The 19,541-nt window shown below is 45.0% G+C and overlaps 1 protein-coding gene across 1 annotated transcript; it reads right to left on the minus strand.

The window, feature by feature from the left end:
* Positions 1 to 16,307: 16,307 nt before the first annotated feature.
* On the minus strand, positions 16,308 to 19,535 carry LOC121309321 (apolipoprotein L domain-containing protein 1-like). Its single transcript, XM_041242196.1, has 3 exons — positions 19,301 to 19,535; positions 17,996 to 18,100; positions 16,308 to 17,647 (listed from the first exon to the last, which is right to left on the minus strand). The coding sequence occupies exons 2-3, from the start codon at positions 18,076 to 18,078 to the stop codon at positions 16,921 to 16,923; spliced, it is 810 nt and encodes a 269-aa protein (XP_041098130.1). The 5' UTR covers positions 18,079 to 18,100; positions 19,301 to 19,535; the 3' UTR covers positions 16,308 to 16,920.
* Positions 19,536 to 19,541: the final 6 nt, after the last annotated feature.

Raw genomic sequence — 19,541 nt, forward strand, 5'->3', positions numbered from 1 at the left:
CTGCAAAGCACAGGAACTGCAAACACTTAGAGCTGCATTACTCTCAGACACAGACACACTGAGACACACTAATAAAAGTTACAGGGGCTGAGCTCATTGAAATTGCACTGACTGATTTCAAAACAGACACAGACTCACACACACACACACACACACACACACACAGGACAGGGTGTGGTTTCTTAAATATTTGCTCTGTTATTCTGGGCGAGTGCTCACAGCATTAATTGCTTTGTCAAAACTTGTTCTAAACTCGAAAGTGTGAGAGTCAAGGACTCTAGAGTCTCACACACACACACAGACAGGGCTGAAGGAGAGAGGGGGATAAAGGGAGCGAGTGGAAGAGTATTCCCTGTGCTTTACCAGGCCTCTCTGTGCTTTACAATGCTTCCCTATGCTTTACCAGACCTCTCTGTGCTTTACAATGCTTCCCTGTGCTTTACCAGACCTCTCTGTGCTTTACAATGCTTCCCTGTGCTTTACCAGACCTCTCTGTGCTTTACAATGCTTCCCTATGCTTTACCAGACCTCTCTGTGCTTTACAATGCTTCCCTGTGCTTTACCAGACCTCTCTGTGCTTTACAATGCTTCCCTGTGCTTTACCAGACCTCTCTGTGCTTTACAATGCTTCCCTATGCTTTACCAGACCTCTCTGTGCTTTACAATGCTTCCCTATGCTTTACCAGACCTCTCTGTGCTTTACAATGCTTCCCTGTGCTTTACCAGACCTCTCTGTGCTTTACAATGCTTCCCTATGCTTTACCAGACCTCTCTGTGCTTCTCAATGCTTTATCACACACTTCTGTGCTTTCACTATGGGAGACATTGCTTCTCTCTCAACACTTCCAGCAGTCTGCACAGCAGCTGTCTCACACTGACCTCCAGGAGAGAGCAGGTTGGTGGGGGGTGGGTGTTGGTGTTAACCCTTTAATGGTGGTGGTGGTGGTGGTGGTGGTGGGGGGGGGGTACCAGCTGTCTCTCTCACTCAGGGTGAAACTGGACAGGGGGGGTAGGGACAGAGGGATTACAATTAAGAGACAAATACTGACAGACACACGGGACATTCACACACATAGGAGAATTCCTCCATTGCAGCCTATTTGCAGCAGCTAAACTCCTAATGTCTGAATAAGGCACTAGAGCCCCAAACTAGAGCTGCTCTGCTGGACTCAGTTTAGTTTCAATAACGCTGATGAAGGCACTAGAGCCCCAAACTAGAGCTGCTCTGCTGGACTCAGTTTAGTTTCAATAACGCTGATGAAGGCACTAGAGCCCCAAACTAGAGCTGCTCTGCTGGACTCAGTTTAGTTTCAGTAACGCTGATGAAGGCACTAGAGCCCCAGCAGTTAACGACCTTTGTTTTAACTCCCCCCCCCCCCCCCCCCCCCCGCCACGTGTTTTGCAGTTAACCCTTTGCCTACCTGCACGGCCAGTCGAGAGTGACGATGGTATGGCGGGTATTCCATGGAGTATATTCCCATCATGGTTACTGGTTCCAGTATAAAAAAATAAGTCTTGCGGTTTCTTTTTTTTTTTTAATAAAACCCCCACACTTCCAGAGGTAAAGACAGCAGAGAGGAATAGTGTGGCGACAGGAGTTCAAATCGGTCTCTCTCTCTCTCTCTCCTCACAGCTGTCGGGAGCAGACAGACAGGCACACACACAGCTGTCCTCTCCAATCTGAGCTGCTTTCTTCACCCCTCCCTCAATGTTTTTAAAGCAATGTGCTTCAGGCAGCACAGCAGGGCTTTTTACTGAAATCCCTACGATTGTGTCGTTTTAAAAAGAGTCCCTCCCAAAGACTTCAAATCTGACACGTGCGTGTGCGCGTCTGTGTGTGCGTGCGTGTCTCAGTGTGTGTCTGTGTGTCGTTTATTGTTAAATGAAAATCTACACAATGCAAATTCCACTGTAATCAAATGTGTGCGTTTGTCTGTTTGAAAAGAAAACGTTTCCACTAGAAGTCTCTCTCTGTGTCTTCAGTGTGAATTCAATGGCAAACGTTTCCACTAGAAGTCTCTCTCAGTGTCTTCAGTGTGAATTCAATGGCAAACGTTTCCACTAGAAGTCTCTCTCTGTGTCTTCAGTGTGAATTCAATGGCAAACGTTTCCACTAGAAGTCTCTCTCAGTGTCTTCAGTGTGAATTCAATGGCAAACGTTTCCACTAGAAGTCTCTCTCAGCGTCTTCAGTGTCAATTCAATGGCAAACGTTTCCACTAGAAGTCTCTCTCTGTGTCTTCAGTGTGAATTCAATGGCAAACGTTTCCACTAGAAGTCTCTCTCAGTGTCTTCAGTGTGAATTCAATGGCAAACGTTTCCACTAGAAGTCTCTCTCAGTGTCTTCAGTGTGAATTCAATGGCAAACGTTTCCACTAGAAGTCTCTCTCAGTGTCTTCAGTGTGAATTCAATGGCAAACGTTTCCACTAGAAGTCTCTCTCAGTGTCTTCAGTGTGAATTCAATGGCAAACGTTTCCACTAGAAGAGTCTCTCTCAGGGTCTTCAGTGTGTTCAATGGCAAGTTTCCACTAGAGACTGAGTTCTGCAGCTGCACATCAGTCCAGTAGCCTGCAGGGAGCAGCGGTGTGACCTCGTATCCCAAACCGACCCCCCCCCCTCAGCTGTGCCTGTGTGTGAGGCTCGGGATTAACCCTGCGAGTGCTGAGAGAGGAGTCCGGTGTGTGGATCGGAGGACAGCTGCCTGCGACACAGCAGAGAGAGAGAGAGCCAGACAGACAGGCAGGCTGGCAGCTTGAGAAAACTCAAACTCTTCAGGACACTTCACACTGAGCACAGGGAGAGTTTGTAATAATGTTAAGTTGCCCTGGACAAGGAGTGTCTGCTAAGAAATATATTTATTATTATTTTAATTATAGATAGAAGAGCCTGATTCTTTACTTGAATTACATATTTCATAATGTTAAATATGATTTTTATATATATTTATTTGTATGTATGTGTGTGTGTGTATACTATTTACTATGTTATTATTATTATTTCTAATGCTATATTCCTTGATTATTATAATCACTGATGCTTGTGTTTTTCATTCGCTTCACTATTCACTGAATTTCACAGCATCTGGTAATTTAGATTGGGGGGGGGGGGGTAAACACTATAACCTTCACACCCCCCCTCCCCCCTCCCTCCAAACAACTGTGATAAGAACAGCCGACTCAGAGTCACACGCAATCCTGTTCAGTTTGACGCTGCAATATAATATAGAATCCCTTCTTCTTGGTGTCTGTGTTAGTTTACTGCATTCTGAACAGAGTTTAGTGTCACTGAAGCTGCAGACAGACAGACAGACAGACAGACAGAGCCCCACAATGCTGTTCAGTTTGACGCTGCAGTATAATATAGAATCCCTTCTTCTTGGTGTCTGTGTTAGTTTACTGCATTCTGAACAGAGTTTAGTGTCATATGAGAGACAGACAGAGAGAGATTTACAACAATGATAGGATGAAGGGATGAGAAGAGATCAGAGGGGATTATCTCTGGATTATTAAACCCATCCTGTTAAATCTAAATACCACTGCAAAACAAGCCAGCTAATCTGTATGATTAACACACAGGGACAATGCTGAAGGGAGAACTACACTGCCCAGGGTTCCACCGGGCACCCCTGCACTACATTACCCAGAGTTCCACTGCACAAGACTCCACAGAGCTCTCAGGATTCCAAGACAGAAAGGACTGCAACACAGCCGAGGAACTACATTACCCAGGGTTCCACCGGGCACCCCAGCACTACATTACCCAGAGTTCCACTGCACAAGACTCCACAGAGCTCTCAGGATTCCAAGACAGAAAGGACTGCAACACAGCCGAGGAACTACATTACCCAGGGTTCCACCGGGCACCCCAGCACTACATTACCCAGAGTTCCACTGCACAAGACTCCACAGAGCTCTCAGGATTCCAAGACAGAAAGGACTGCAACACAGCCGAGGAACTACATTACCCAGGGTTCCACCGGGCACCCCAGCACTACATTACCCAGAGTTCCACTGCACAAGACTCCACAGAGCTCTCAGGATTCCAAGACAGAAAGGACTGCAACACAGCCGAGGAACTACATTACCCAGGGTTCCACCGGGCACCCCAGCACTACATTACCCAGAGTTCTACAGCACGGGCGCCCACATAGTTCTCAGGAGTTCCACGATAAAGGACCACAACATGGCAAGAGGGGAACTACATTACCCAGAGTTCCACAGCAGAGGACTGTGTCATGATTGGACTTTTATTGTTCTTTTCACAAGAGGGGTAGATCTGGGAGGAATAATGTGGAACGGGCTGTTAGTTAAATGTCTGTCTGTGTCTCTGGTCCCTCCATCCAGCTTTTCTCTCTCGTCTCCTCTCCCTTGTGTGTGTGTGTCTGTCTCTCTCGTCTCCTCTCCCTTGTTTGTGTCTCTCTCGTCTCCTCTTCCTTGTGTGTGTGTGTGTCTCTCTTCTCCTCTTCCTGGTGTGTGTGTGTATGTCTCTCTCTCCTCTCCATAGTCTCTCATCTCTCTCCTCTCCCTCATCTCTCTCTCGACTCTCTCCTCTGGTCTCTCTCCCTCTCCTCTCCTCTCCTCTTCTCCCCCCCCCCCTCCCTCCCCTCCCTTCCCTTCCCTTCCCTCCCCTCCTCTGGTGTCTCTCTCTCTCCCCTCTCCTCTGGTCTCTCCCCCTCTCTCCTCTCCTCTGGTCTCTCCTCCTCTCCTCTGGTCTCTATTCTCTCTCTTCTGGTCTCTCCCTCTCTCTCTCTCCTCGCATGTGTTGAATTATTGAGAAAGGTGTGGCTGGGGTGCCCTAGCTCAACCTATCAGTTTAAAATAAAACAAACAAAAAAAAAACACATTCCTTGCTCCACACTGCCCTCTGCAGGAGAGGCTGAATCACGGCAACATCACTTCACAAACAACAAAAGAAACCTTTTTTTTTTTGTCCCCCCCCCCCCCCCCCCCCCCCAGACTGGAACCCTGGTCTCCAGGAGGAAAGTCCCAGATCAGTCCATTGCATTAACATTAACCCACTAGCGCCCTCTATCTCTACACCGCTGCATCCCCTCGGTAAATCCAGGTCTGTATTTGCAACACCGATCAATGCAAACTCAATGTCGAGGCAACGTCACTTCAGACACGGGGCCAGAACTCAACACACACACACACACACACACACACACACACACACACACACGCACACGTCAACCAGAGAGGGCAAAGCCTTACCTGGCTGTGCATGGGCTGGTATCCGTGGTAACCGGAGGTCAAAGGGTCACTCTGAAAGAAGAAGAGGGGGGAGGAGACGAGGTGAGCAAACAGAGAGAGAGAGGAGAGAGAGAGAGAGAGGTTAGAGGAGAGGAGAGAGAAGAGAGATGTGTTCTGGAACAGTGCACTGAAACTAAAGGAGTGAGGCAGAAGGAAATCCAAAACAGAATATTAGAGCGATCCAAAAAAAAAAAAAAAAAAAAAAAGTTTAAATTCTAAAAAAAACAGGATTATAAAAGGAGTCACAAACACACACGCAGATCGGACACACAAACACACAGATCAAAGACACACACACACACAAGTTAACTGTAGGCAAGCAGACATTTAGTGCTTCCATTTACTGTCAGAGAGAGCGAGAGAGAACTGAGACAGACAGACAGACGCCTTCTTCAGACAGACAGACAGACAGAGACACAGAGCCTTCTTCAGACAGACAGACTCCACACACCCCCAAGTTCTGCTCCTCTCAATAACTTGTGAGCTGAAGCAGGTCCTGATCAAGTTTCAGACCCCTCCCCTCTCTCTTTCTCTGACCCCTCGGCAGGGGGGGGGGGGGGGGGGGGGGGCATTTCTATTTCAGACCGCCCCCCCCCCCCCCCCCCGAACTCGGCATCATCCAGGGCTCAGCCAATCAGAGCACAGAAACAGGGCAGAGTTGCCTTGGAGACGCAGTCACGGGTGAGAGAATTCCAGGAAGGAAGAAGGAATGAGGTCACAACATTCCTCCAGGCAAGGAGAGACACAGAGAGAAGAGAGGACAGGACAGAGAGAGGACAGAGAAGAGAGAAGCGAGAGGACAGGAGAGGAGAGAGAAGAGAGAAGCGAGAGGACAGGAGAGAGAAGACAGGAGAGAAGACAGGAGAGAAGACAGGAGAGGAGACAGGAGAGGAGACAGGAGAGGAGACAGGAGAGGAGACAGGAGAGGAGACAGGAGAGGACAGAGGACAAGAGAGAGGAGGGCAGAGGACAAGAGAGAGGAGGGCAGAGGACAGGAGACAGAAGAGAGGAAGAAAGATGAGAGAGGAGAGCTGTATTTAATCTATCAGATTGTGGCTGAATTTATAATAAGCTCTCAATCTCTCTGTTCTCTCAATCCATCCAGCCCTCTCTCTCTCTGGTTGTAATTTTGTAATTCAATCTGTTCACCCTTGTGATGTGCTTGCAAACTCCCGGAGAGAGAGAGAGGGGGGGTTTAGTTCAGTTAGAGTCTCTCAAATTCAAAACAGTCTTTTAGAAAAATGCAAGCAACATCATTGCCAAAAAGTCAACGCAGAAAAATAAAAAATAAAATCAAAACCAACTCCCAGATGAAACTCCCAGTTTGAGAGCGGAGGTGTTCAAAGATCTCCGCTCTTCAATACTAGACCCAACACACGACTGATTCTTCATTCTCTCTCTCGCTCTCTCCAAAAAAAGATTTCTCCTCCTTCATCCCTCCTTCTCTCCCCTCTCTCATCCTCCCTCTGCGCCCCCCCCCCCACACACACACAAGCGTTTCTTTGTGTTCAAACTTCCTGTCAGCATCTGGAAACGGTTAAAAAAAACGCCGAGCCAACAAAAAGAAACGCAGCGATATACTGAGAATTTCAGAACTGCCCTTTCCCCAGTTAAATACAGTGTGTTTAATGTTTATCCAAGTCTGTATATTTATACAAGGGTCATGGAAACTGCCTCCCCTGGGCGGCCATTTTGGCTCAAGCTCCTCCTTAGCTGAGGTGAGACGCGGGCTCCGTCTCAGAGCCGTCACGGAGTCAGTTAGATACTAATAGATAGATAAATAACGTGTGTGGATACAGATAGATATATATTAGATAGATAGAGATAGATAGGTGTGTGGATTCAGATATATATATAGATTATATATAGATAGACAGATAGAGATAAATAGATAGATCGAGATAGATAGATAGATATAGAGAGGAGCGAGACGCAGATCAGCAGAGCAGCGCGGGATCAGAATCAGTTTCATGAGAACGAGAGAAGAGCTTCAACACAGAGAGATGCAATCATGTGACACGCAGACAGATGGACGGAAGTGCAGACAGACAGACAGACCCCCAGAATCTGATCTTCAAGAACTGGAGCTGAATAATGTTGAGAGCGAGTTTCATGACAATGAGAGAAGCGCTTCAACACAGAGAGATGAACAGACAGACACTCTTGAACTGATGAACAGAAGCTCTCCAGAACTCCTGAGACAGAGAGAGACGGAGACAGACCGTCTGTCTGCCTCTTCACTCTCTCAATGAATCCCTTCACAGAACTGGAGAGGGAATTCAACAAGACCAGACACACACTCCCGCAGGCTGGGAATCAGACTCCTATTGCACAGCAGCGTGATCCAGTCCAGGTTTCACTGCTACCAGCTTGATCAGCCCCCAGTGTGTCTAGGGAACAAGCTCAGGTGTATCTTATTGTTAAACTCCTGGTGAAACCAGGACTGGATCAAAGACTATTTGCATTAGAGCTGGAGAGAGCGAGAGTGTGAGAGAGAGAGGGAGGAGCTGGCTGGTTATTTCAATCCCCCTCTCTCTCTCTCTCGCTTCGTTATTATTTCGATAGCCTGGCTGTGCAATCCATTGTGTTTCCATTACTGACTGATCTGGGAGCCACAGACTGCCAACACAAAACTGCTTTAACGAGTGTGCGGGTGTGTGTGTGTGTGCGTCTGTGTGTGCGCGCGTGTGTGGTCTCCTCCATCTGAGATGAGACGCTCAGATCACAAGATCGACCAGATTTTTAACTGATACAAGAGAGAGAGAGGAGAAAGAGAGAGAGGCAGAGACAGGAGAGACAGAAGGGGTGGGAAAGGAGAGATTTTCAAGAAACTGGATTTTGGAGAGATGTGGGGTCCCACGGGGGGGGCCAGACCACAGTACTGTAACCCTACCCCCCACTCCCCCCTCCCCTAATGTAACAAGCATTCCTCTCCTGCGAGTCACGAGAGAGGAAAAACAGATGTGCGGGAAACGAGAGAGAAAGACAGAGAGAGAGCGAGAGTGAGGGGGGAGAGAGAGGAGAGAGAGAGAGGGGGGAGAGAGCGGTCTGCATTTTTCTTTGGTTCCCTCTCTCCTGAATGAAGGTTATCCAGCATGCTTGTGTGTTTGCAGCAGCGATTCTCGCGGCTCTGGTTTGCGCACACACAGTAACAGGCATTAACAGCGAGGGCTGCTGACGTTGTTTGACTGCAGCTCTATCCCTCTGTCACTGCAGTGTAACTGCAACCAACTGCAGAAACTAACACAACCTTGCAGCATTGAAGACCCTCCCATCTGACTGTGTTTGCGTTGTTTCAACTGTTTACAAGGTGTGTGTGTGTTTGAATTTTTATTATATTACACTGACAACTTTTAAATTGCATTCCACTGCCTCAAGATGGCTTCCCGTGTACCCACACACAGAACTACATTTCCCATCATCCTCCTCCTGCTCACTGCTATCGCATGGACCTCTCAGGACTACACTCCCCATCATCCTCCTGCTCTCTGCTAACACATGTACCCGTGTGGGTGTCTCTGGACTACATTTCCCATCCTCCTCCTCACTGGTAAATCCATCTTCATATGCGAGCAGGAGGATGATGGGAAATGTAGTCCTGAAAGGTCCATGCAGGTGCATGGGAAGCCATCTGGAGGCAGGGAATGCAATTTAAAAGTTAAATAAAGTGGTCAAATTGTAAAGAAATATAAAACTGAAGGAGCGCTGCTATAACTGGAATAGCAAGTATAACCAGCACTGTCCCCGGGGTCTGAGATCAAAGGATCATGTGATCTTCCTGCGCCTCAAACATCAAGCGACTCTCATCAGGACACTAGTGACTCCACTCACCCTAATAATGAGAAGGGGGTCAACAGAGAGATGCAAACCTGACACAGAGACAGACAGACAGCCCACTGTACCCCCGGAATCTGATATTTTCAAGTACTGGCGCTGAATCATGTTGAGAATGAGTTTTTTGACAATGACAGAAGAGCTTCAAAACAGAGAGATGGAGGAACGTGTTTTATTACACTGTGTGCAGAGCGTTTACTGGAAGGAAAAAATCATAAAATAAAGGAAAAAAGCGAGGGAGGGAGGGAGAGAGAAACTGAAAATAACAGAGAGAGGACAGGCAGATGTGTGAGAGAGAGAACTGAAACACACAAAGGAAAGAGGGGAGGCAGATGTGGAAAGCAGATGTGCGAGAGAGAGAGAAAGAGGGGCAGAGAGAGAGGGAGAGAGTGTGTGTGCGTGTGTGTATATGTGTCTCTGTGTGTGTGTCTCTATGCGTCTGTGTATCTGTGTCTGTGTCTTGGTGTGTGTGTGTCTGTGTGTCTCCGTGTCTGTGTGTCTCCGTGTCTAGGTGTGTGAGTGTGTGTCTCCGTGTGTGTCTGTGTGTTGCTAATCCCCTAGCGAAGCGGCCCAGCGTTTGGGGTCAGATTGCAGTCTGATCCCCTGCTTTAGCAGAGAGGCTTGATCGTCCGGTAACGAGATCAGCCAGGATAAACCCTCGTTATCCGTCATGATCCAAAACCAGGATTAAAAACAGGAGAGGGGGGGAGAGAATATTCTTAGGGGTGAAAAACAAGGCTGGCTGGTCCCAACGGGTTAGAGAAAAGATACCAGGAGGTTCAAATCCCGGCTCAGCCACTGACTCCCTGTGTGTGTGTGACCCTGAGCGAGTCACTTCACCTCCTTGTGCTCCGTCCTTCGGACGAGACGTCAAACAAACGCGGTCCTATTGGAAGAGACTCTGCAGCAGCAGCAGTTGTTGGTGATGCAGAGTTCACCCCCCCTAGTCTCTGGAAGTCTCTTTGGGAGAAAAGCCTCCGCTGAAGGACTCCTTCATTATGATCAGGAGAGAAAGCGAGAGGCGTCAGGAACGTGTGTCCAGTCTGCGAGTGAGAGAGCAGCAGCGTGGAGCTTCTCTGTTCAGACTGAGAGTTTTATACAGAGAGGAAGCAGATTGATTTATTTGTTTTGAAAGCAAAGATAAGACTTCTCCATAAAGAACGTTTGAATTAGAAAGACAGAGAGAAAGAGAGAGACATTAAAATACCGCCAGAGGTGAATTCAAGGTGTACCAACAACCCTACATCGTAATTACAGATGTATTTTAAAATAATATTTAAATAAACGAGAAAGCCTCACGTTGAAAAATGTTTTAAATGGTTTATCCCGGGCAGGACAAATAAAACACAGCTTGGAGTCTCGCATCCTGTCCATTGTATTTGATCGCGGCGGATGTCTGTCTTTTGTCTATTTTTCACATCGACATCCTCCCCACGTTTCCACTCAAAATATTAAACACGCGTGAGACAGTCACGATGCATTATATCAATAATAATAATAATAATAATAATAATAATAAAGTCCTAATGTATTTGAAAAACGCACTGCAGCTTTTTCATAAGCGACCTTGCAGAAACAACAACACAAATTATACAGGATAGAAAAAATATTTGTTTACATAAAAAAAAAGGCACCAGTAATTAAATACCCGTGTTTAAGATGATGAGCCCGAGGATCAATTATTAAGATATTTACCTTTAAAAACGATATAATAATAATAATAATAATAATAATAATAATAATAATAATAATAATAATAATAATAATCATCTTACCAGTGAAATATCGCCGGCAGCCACTCCCCCGTCTATGCGAGGCCTCTTGCACTCCGCCCCGGCTGGGTTCAGGGACCCTGCCGCCAGAGACGCCTCGGAATCGGGATCTCCTCGCTTGATCCCCCGGGTGGAGCTCAAACCGCTCCCGGGCGAAGGCGCAAGAGCCTGGGCCGGGTTATCAGCGTCCCTTTCCCGCTCTAGCATTACCCGAGCTCCCGGCATCATGATGTTGGAAACGACCTCGGCCGACATAGCAATAACAATATTTTAAAATATATATTTATATATGTGTATAGATACACAGCCACAGTTAAAGATAAAATGAATTAATTAAACAGTGTGTATTTATTTGGGAGGTTTTTTTCGATGTTTTTTTGTTTAAAATGAATATCTAGGATGACGTTACTATCCTCAATTCTTATGGATATAAATGAGCAGGACAGAATCGAGAGCGGTGCTGTTTATAATAATAATAATAATAATAATAATAATAATGAACCAAAAGACGTCGTGTTTGTGAAAAATAACCCAGCCGTAAACAACCACGCAAAGCCAGCTAGCTGGGGGAAAACAAACAAACAAATATCTGAATTTAATGCTATATTATTACCAGCTGGAAAACAACACAGCAGGGGAAAAAAACGCAATCTGCAATCTTAAAGCGTCAGTAATTGAAGGACAGAAAACACATGGGAAAGCCAGTGGAGGGCAATAAATAAAATAAAAATAAATATATCGGTTATATATGATAACGATTTCAAAAGTGCGAAGCTAAATATGCAACCGGAGCAAAAACGAGAGAAACCAGCCCTGCTTTTACATTTAAAAGAGAAGCAGTGGGGTGGGTTTGCATTGAATATATCCTTTTTATATATATATAAAAAAAACAAAATCGAAATTCTCGTTGCTGGATTCGCATCGACTCCTGGTTTTAATTATTATTATTATTATTATTATTATTATTATTATTTGAATGCCAGTCGTTCCTTCTCGTTCCTTCTCTCTCCTCCTCCTCTTCTCTTTCTTGAAGAGTTTAAAATAATGAAAAAAAAAAAACAATGTATATCCAACCGCTGGCTGCAACCCGTTCAGTCGATGGCTAATTATTTATATAACCGGCGATAAACACCCCCTTTTTTTTCTAAACCTGTTTTGCATTCAACGCTGTAATCCGATTTCTTTTTTGGTGCAATAATTTTATTATTATTATTATTAGCGATTGGAGCAAGCAAGCGATTATCCAAAATAATGCGTCTTTATATTCAGCTCGACCTCATCTAGTATTTCTTTTTTTTTTTTTTTTTTGATGCACGAAAATGCAAAAAAGAAAACAAAACATAAAAAGGTTCCTTAATTTCACGGCGCTCGCTGGATTGGTTTGCAATCCCGGACCTCCCTCGCTTCCTTTCTTTCTCTCTCTCCCGACTCCTCGCCGAGGCTGATGACGGGAATTCCGCCAGACTTCGGGAATCTCCGGCAGGCAGAAGCCGAGGGAATCAGGGATCAGAGAGGAGAGAAAACGGGAGAGATTGTGGACAGGCGCGACCCCTGGCGGTCATTTATAGAAGTGCGACTCTAATTTTTTTATTAATTTAAAAAATAATAATAATAATAATAAAGGACATTTCAGGAAAAAAAAAACAGCCCTTTTTATATGTTTTAATTGCATTATATGTTTGTAGGATAGAGAACACAACACAAGAGCTCAGGGCTCCGCTCGGTGTGACGCGAGAATCAGGGATCAGAGAGGAGAGAAAACGGGAGAGATTGTGGACAAGCGCGACCCCTGGTGGTCATTTGTAGAAGTGCGACTCTATTTTTTTAAATAGATTTTTTCTTTTTAAATAAAATAAAGGACATTTCACGATATACAACCATTTTGTATGTATATGTATTAATTACATTATATGTTTGTAGTATATAGGTCTGCAGGATAGAGAACTCAACACAACAGAGCTATATATATATATATATATATATATATATATATATATATATATATATATATATATATATATATATATAATACCAAACCAGCGTCACCCGCTCTGACGCCACAGAGACGCAGGAGAATTATTTATTTATTTTCTTTTTATTTCTTTCAATAATAATACGGTGTATGAGGCAGTGTTTTCCAGTGGTTAAAATCCAGGGCTTGGAACCAGGAGGACATGGGTTCAAATCCCAGCTCTGCCACTGACTGACTCGCTGTGTGGGACCCTGAGCCAGTCGCTTCACCTCCTTGTGCCCCGTCCTGCGGGTGAGATGTTAAATCAATGTCCTATTGGAAGTGACTCTGCATATAATGCACAGTTCACAGCCTGCCTGTGCAAAGCGCTTTGTGATGGCGGTCCACTGTGAAAGGCGCTATATAAAACGTGGTAGTTTTTCTGTTATGCAATCGTCCGTGTGAATGGCTCGACTCTCCTGTATTTCAGTTTGAATGAAACAGGACTCTCTCAGATTTACACGGGGTCATAAAACCCACAGAAGTAACTGTCTGATTACAGCCCGCTGGACGCTGACTGGCTGATGCGACTGACTATCTCTCTAATGTATCATAAATCTATAACTACACTTTGTAACGAAACCAAGTCAACTGGAACAGAGAGCCGCGACAGAGGAGAAAGAGACTGGAGAGAGACCTCAGCGCTTTCAAGGGTAAAGTTTAATAAAAAAAACATTATGTTTTGTTGTTTTGCATGCGGCTGCTCTCGGTTGATCGGAAGCGTTTCGTTCTTGTTATTGGAGATCAGACCTGGTTTGGTTTGTGTTTTAATGTTATCAAGTAATTCATTCAAGTGACACTGTACGGTTTTCTATCAAAGAGCTACTTCCAAAGTCTATGTTAACAGCGGGGTCAATGAGACACCAAAGGCGATTACAGTTACTGGAGAAGCAGATCCTGTTTATCGATTACAAACACGCAGCTCTGTGGTCAGCAGCGCCGTCACTTCTGTTAATCGTTCTGTGCAAAATGGGTTGCAATTATACAGGCGCTGTTTTACACAATTTATGATATATAAAAGCGCCCCACTGAGACAACGTGCGTTCAGCTTCATGGCGCCGACTCTCTGGCACTCTCTCCCAGCTCTTGACGTGACTCTCCCGCCAGCTCTCGCTTCAAATATGTCATGTATTCTGCTCTTTCCACTGTATTTAATGCACTATTTCATGTATTCTGCTGCTATCCTGTATTCTGCTCTTTCCACTGTATTTAATGCACTATTTCATGTATTCTGCTGCTATCCTGTATTCTGCTCTTTCCACTGTATTTAATGCACTATTTCATGTATTCTGCTGCTATCCTGTATTCTGCTCTTTCCACTGTGTTTAATGCACTATTTCATGTATTCTGCTGCTATCCTGTATTCTGCTCTTTCCACTGTATTTAATGCACTATTTCATGTATTCTGCTGCTATCCTGTATTCTGCTCTTTCCACTGTATTTAATGTATTATGCATTGTAAAGTGCTTTGTGATGGTGCTCCACTATGAAAGGCGCTATGTAAATATAGATGGATTGATCGATATATTAATTTTTGGGATTTGTTTGTTATTAAATGCGTTACTAATTGCGTTAATAAGAAGTGCTGGGAATGATGGCACAGAGAGAGGGAGAGGGAGAGGGAGAAGGAGAAAGAGGAAAAGCAGCATTTGAAGCTCTATACTCTGATTATTATTTACACGCGTGTTTCACCTCAACAGAGGGACCGGCGAGGAGGAGACAGACAGGAGGGAGGACGAGGAGGAACTGGAGAGACTGAGGAGGGAGGTGGAGGAACTGAAGACAGTGATGGAGGAGAGACTGAGGAGGGAGGAGGAGGAGAGACTGAGGAGGTTTGTTTTTCGATTTTAAAAAGACCCCACATGTTTACAGCAGGGAATAAGCAGATTGAAATTCTCATTGTGTTTCTGCACGTCCCTCCTCGCCGGTCTGTGCTCATGAGGCCTGTATACATGGAAAGAACCGTGGGGGGCTGGCAGAGTTGAAAGGTCGCCCAGCTGTTGAGCGCCCAGCAGTTAAAAGTTAATTAAAAGTAATTTCATATATATATATATATATATATAAAATATATATAATTTATTTATTTATATAAACTCTAATGTAGTTTGGTCCCCACATAAACGTTATAGTATTAAATGTCCAAATAATATAGTTTTTTAATAAAACAAACCCAATTGAAGCTCGTCTCTCTGCTCCTCACGACACGTTTTCGTGGCTCCGGCTCCATAATACCGGCGGTGGTGAGGAGCGAGGAAACTGCGCTCCTGCGGCCGCCATGTGGGCTCCGTGCGCTGATCTGTTTAAAGGGGCGCCGGAGTCCCGTGTGGAGCCGCAATGGCGTCAGTCCCACAGCCCCGCTTCTTGCTGCGAAGTCGCCCCGGGGACACGAACGCCTCTTCAGGATAAGCTCCCTCTCAAACCGAACCGGGAAAATGACATTGTCGCTGGTTTTTTTTAAACGCATTCCGGGTACGGTGTGTTTTATTCGACGGGTTCAGTTTGATTTGTAAACTCTTGCGTTTATGTGTGAAAGTACGTTTCCTGTCTTCGCGGCTCTGCTGTCGTTCTTGTTGTAATGTGGGTAAGGTTTGAAGGGTCGTATTAATGCAGCTTCAGAGCAAAACGACATCATAGGGCAAGCGTGTGAAAATACTGCTCTCTGACTGCTGATATTAATTCATTATTTTCAACTATATAACAATAAGCTTTGTTTTTGTATAGTGCCTTTCGTAGCGGACCACCATCACAAAGCGCTTTACAAGATCCCAGATTAGGGTGTGTGAACTATGCAGAGTCACTTACAAAAACGTCTCACCCCAAAGACGCAGCGCAAGGAGGTTCAGAGACTCGGGGTCACACACAGGGAGACAGCGGCGGAGCTGGGATTTGAACCCGGGTTTTGCTGGTTACAAGCCTGTTTCTTTAACCACTAGACCACATGCTTCACACTCCACATGTATTGATGTGTATATTTATACTTTTTATTTTTATTTTATTCCCACCAAAAGTAGATTGTAGTGAATGAAAACATGCGTAGAAAATAAATTCTGCAACACAGCACACAAATAATATCGTACAATCCAGCATAACACCTAGAGTGGAGGGAGAAAGAGGCCCACATCACAACTCCAGGCTGGCCATGCCAACACCACACAACGGAATAGAACAGATGTGCGGTTACCCTGGCAGCAGAAAGCCTATAAACACCTAATAATCATGACATCATCCGCAGAATGTTTGTATAATTCTGAATCGTGAATAAAAACAAGTTTACTCCAGTGTGTTTACTTTTTAAACAGCTGAAGGAGGGCTTTTGCCCAAAAAGTCCTGAAAATAAGATCTTTAAAAAATCTTTTAAACCTTGTGTACATTTTTTAAAAACATTTTCTTTCATATATATATATATATATATATATATATATATATATATATATATATATATATATATATATATATATATATATAATCACCTCCAAAATGATTGGCACTCTTGAGAAAGATGAGCAAAACAGGCTGTACTGAGCACAGCACAGTAATGTGCTATATTGCAATTTTCCATGTGGAATACATTGTACTTTGTTAATAATTTAAGGGAATCAACCAAAATTACATATTTCTCAAATTATAATCATTTCCAAAAAAATGAAGTGTCACAATTCTTGGCCCCCTTGTTTTCAGTGCTTTGCTCACCCTCCTCCCCTTGCGAGGGTAACGGCACTGAGACTTCTTCTGTCAATGTTCATGAGATTGGAGAACACACTGGAAGGGATCTTAGTCCATTCCTCCATGCAGAATCCTTCCAGATCCTTCATATCCTTCGGTCTGCGCTTCTGGACTGCCCCCTTCAATTCAAACCACAGGTTTCTAATTGACTGGCAGGATTTCCTCAGTCACAATCCTGTCATTCAGAACGGGGAAGACAAGAGATCTGGGTTCAGGCGCTCAAAAGGGATTTCTGCTTCAAAGCCACGTTCCAGTGCTGGTGCATCAGCACATTATTCCAGTGAAATCTCTTTCCAGTGCATGAGATCCCAACAGCCCTGACTGACGCTTCACTGCTCCTTAAGAACCGTGTCCAACTGCGAAGAGACTCCTTCCAGTGCTGCTACATCGGACTCTACACTTTCCACCAGCGTGCGAATCTCTCCCGCCCGTACGCTTTTACACCCCTTCTGAATGCGAGTGAAACTCGACACAACGTCAAAGACATTCCAGACCAGAAAGGCTCCGTCGAGAACACCGAATCGTGTGCGCACTTTGGAGAGCAATGAAGCAGAAGCAGCAGCATCTGTAAGTAGGTCTGCAGCACCAAGACAAACTCTCGTTGAACAAGCGCTTTTTAAAACGGCCCCAGTGTGATCGTCATCTATTTCAGAAGCTGCTCCACAAGCAGCATTGTATGAATCACAAAGTGTGCTCATTTTAGACTGAAGGATCTCAAATTCCTCCTGTACTCTCCTGTTATAATCTCTAACACTTGAAGCCTTTACTATTTCCGTGGCGAGATGGGTGGCTCCTCCAGTCAAGGCAGTATAAACCCCTGTAGTGGCAGCTCCCAGTGTAACAGGAGCCAGAACCAGCCCTGCAAAGGCCATAGCGCCCCCTATCGCACAAAGAGAGCTCCCTACAGTCTTAGCAATGGTAGCCTGCTTGTTGACCTTGTCCAGTCTGTCAACAATTCTCTTGAGTTCTCGGAGGTGACCATCGATCAGCGGCTTCTCTTCTTTGAACAGCCGCACAAACTCCTTAGTCATCTGGAATGCTCTGAGGATTTCCTCCCTGCAAAGACCGGTTTATCCGTTAGAATGATTTTTAATACTGCAACATTACTGTAAATAAATAGAGTGAATCACAGGTGTGTAAACAGAGTGATCGCAGGTGTGTAAACAGAGTGAATCACAGGTGTGTAAACAGAGTGATCGCAGGTGTATAAACAGAGTGAATCACAGGTGTGTAAATAGAGTGATCGCAGGTGTAAATATAGAGTGAATCACAGGTGCTTCGCTGCAGCTTCTGTGTCCGAGTCTCTTTTCCAGGTAAATAACAGCCTTGCCAGTGATGCTGTCCTGGGAGTGTCACTGAGGTGCTGAACCTGCACTGCAGTGAAGAAACAAGACCTGAGATTACCTGTCCTGCTCTTCAGGCATATTGGGTGGTAGATCTATACTGCTTCTTCTCCCTGGAGTCGGGTCCATGTCTGAATCACTCATCCCTCACTTGGCTGTGTCTCTTCTGCAACACAGTTGAAACGGGTCAGTTATTGATCAGTACATAGAGCTTCAAATCTCTTTCTTTCTTTAGACCGGCCCCCTTATCTTTTCATGCAGTCTGGAGTCATTCCGAGCACCACTTCTTGTCACAGTCACTGGGTTTAATTAAGAGCCATAGATATGCGTCACACAGGCTAGATCAGCCCATCTTTATATTAGCAAGAGCCAGCGCCACCTAGTGATCTCTCACTTGGGATCAGGTTTCCTGTAGTTCTGCTGTCCAGACCGAGCTCTGGACTACAATGATGGCGGCTCTTAGTAATATAAAGACACGTCACGGACCCAGCCTGTGTTACACGCGCCTACAGCAGGGACTAGACCCGAAGAGCGGCTCCTGAATTCACAGTCTGAGCAAAACAATGCAATACAGCCCAGCCCAGCGCATTGCAGTTAAAGAACTACAGCTCCCAGCATGCCTCACCGTGGCTGCGGGTGCAGAGGCGTGCTGGGAGCTGTAGTCCTATAGCCAGGGCTGTCCCGATTCACAATAGAATAACTACGGCAGAGCAGCTCTTGAACTCACAGTCAAAGCAACACAGAGTTACTGAAAAAAAAGTCGACTGTAACAACCGTGCTTATTTACCTTAGACAAGTTTAGGGTAAAATCATCAGAAGGGCTTAGCAAAAGTATCAGTAATATTTCACATTGGTTAATTTACATGTGATTTCTCTTTGTGTCGTGTGTCTCTATTGTTAACGTGTTCAGAAACGAAATGTTCCGTGTTTTTAAACAGACTTTGCAACAGTAAATAACTACCCGGGCCGCAGCATTGCATCTGAAAAGCATCGCATTGATTATTGAAAGAGGAACAGAGAGGCGCGGCCCAAAACTGGAAACGGACGACAGAGTACCGCAGCTCCTAATGCAAAAAAAACCCCTCAAAAATTAACAAAAACAAAACGAAAAGAAAGGTGCGGGCATGTGAACACAGCCCGGTTAGGATCAATCACTAATACATCTCTGCCTCGCTGCTTTTCAATATACACGAAGAAGATTATTGAAATGGCTCTGAACTGGTTTGGATAGCGCTTGTACAACGCACGAATATATTATTATTATTATTATTATTATTATTATTACTATGTATTTATTGTATTGTTATTGTGGATATAGTTTTATAAACCACTGTCCTCAACAATGCAAAGTATAAGATCGACTCACCAACTTCCCCACAAGCGCGTCTCTTCCGTGCAGATGAAGCGAACTGCGTGAAAGACGAAACTGAAAGGAAATTTCTTCAAAAACAAGCGATATTTGGGCGAACGAAACAAACGAGGTCCTTTTGGAAGAGACTCTGCAGCAGCACCAGTTCACCCCCCCTTAGCCTCTGGAAGCCTCTCTGGAGCGCTCTGTGTAAGTCCAGGGCTGTATCCCATCTGTGCTTTGAAAGACTATTCAAGAA

Source organism: Polyodon spathula, unplaced genomic scaffold (assembly GCF_017654505.1).
Source record: "Polyodon spathula isolate WHYD16114869_AA unplaced genomic scaffold, ASM1765450v1 scaffolds_1200, whole genome shotgun sequence".
In the NCBI taxonomy this organism is placed as follows: Eukaryota; Metazoa; Chordata; class Actinopteri; order Acipenseriformes; family Polyodontidae; genus Polyodon; species Polyodon spathula.

Coding starts and splice junctions, on each gene's coding strand:
- LOC121309321 (XM_041242196.1), bottom strand. CDS start 18,078: ATGAGTGATTCAGACATGGACCCGACTCCAGGGAGAAGAAGCAGTATA. Junction 17,648..17,995: donor ATGCCTGAAGAGCAGGACAG/GTAATCTCAGGT, acceptor CGGTCTTTGCAG/GGAGGAAATCCTCAGAGCAT.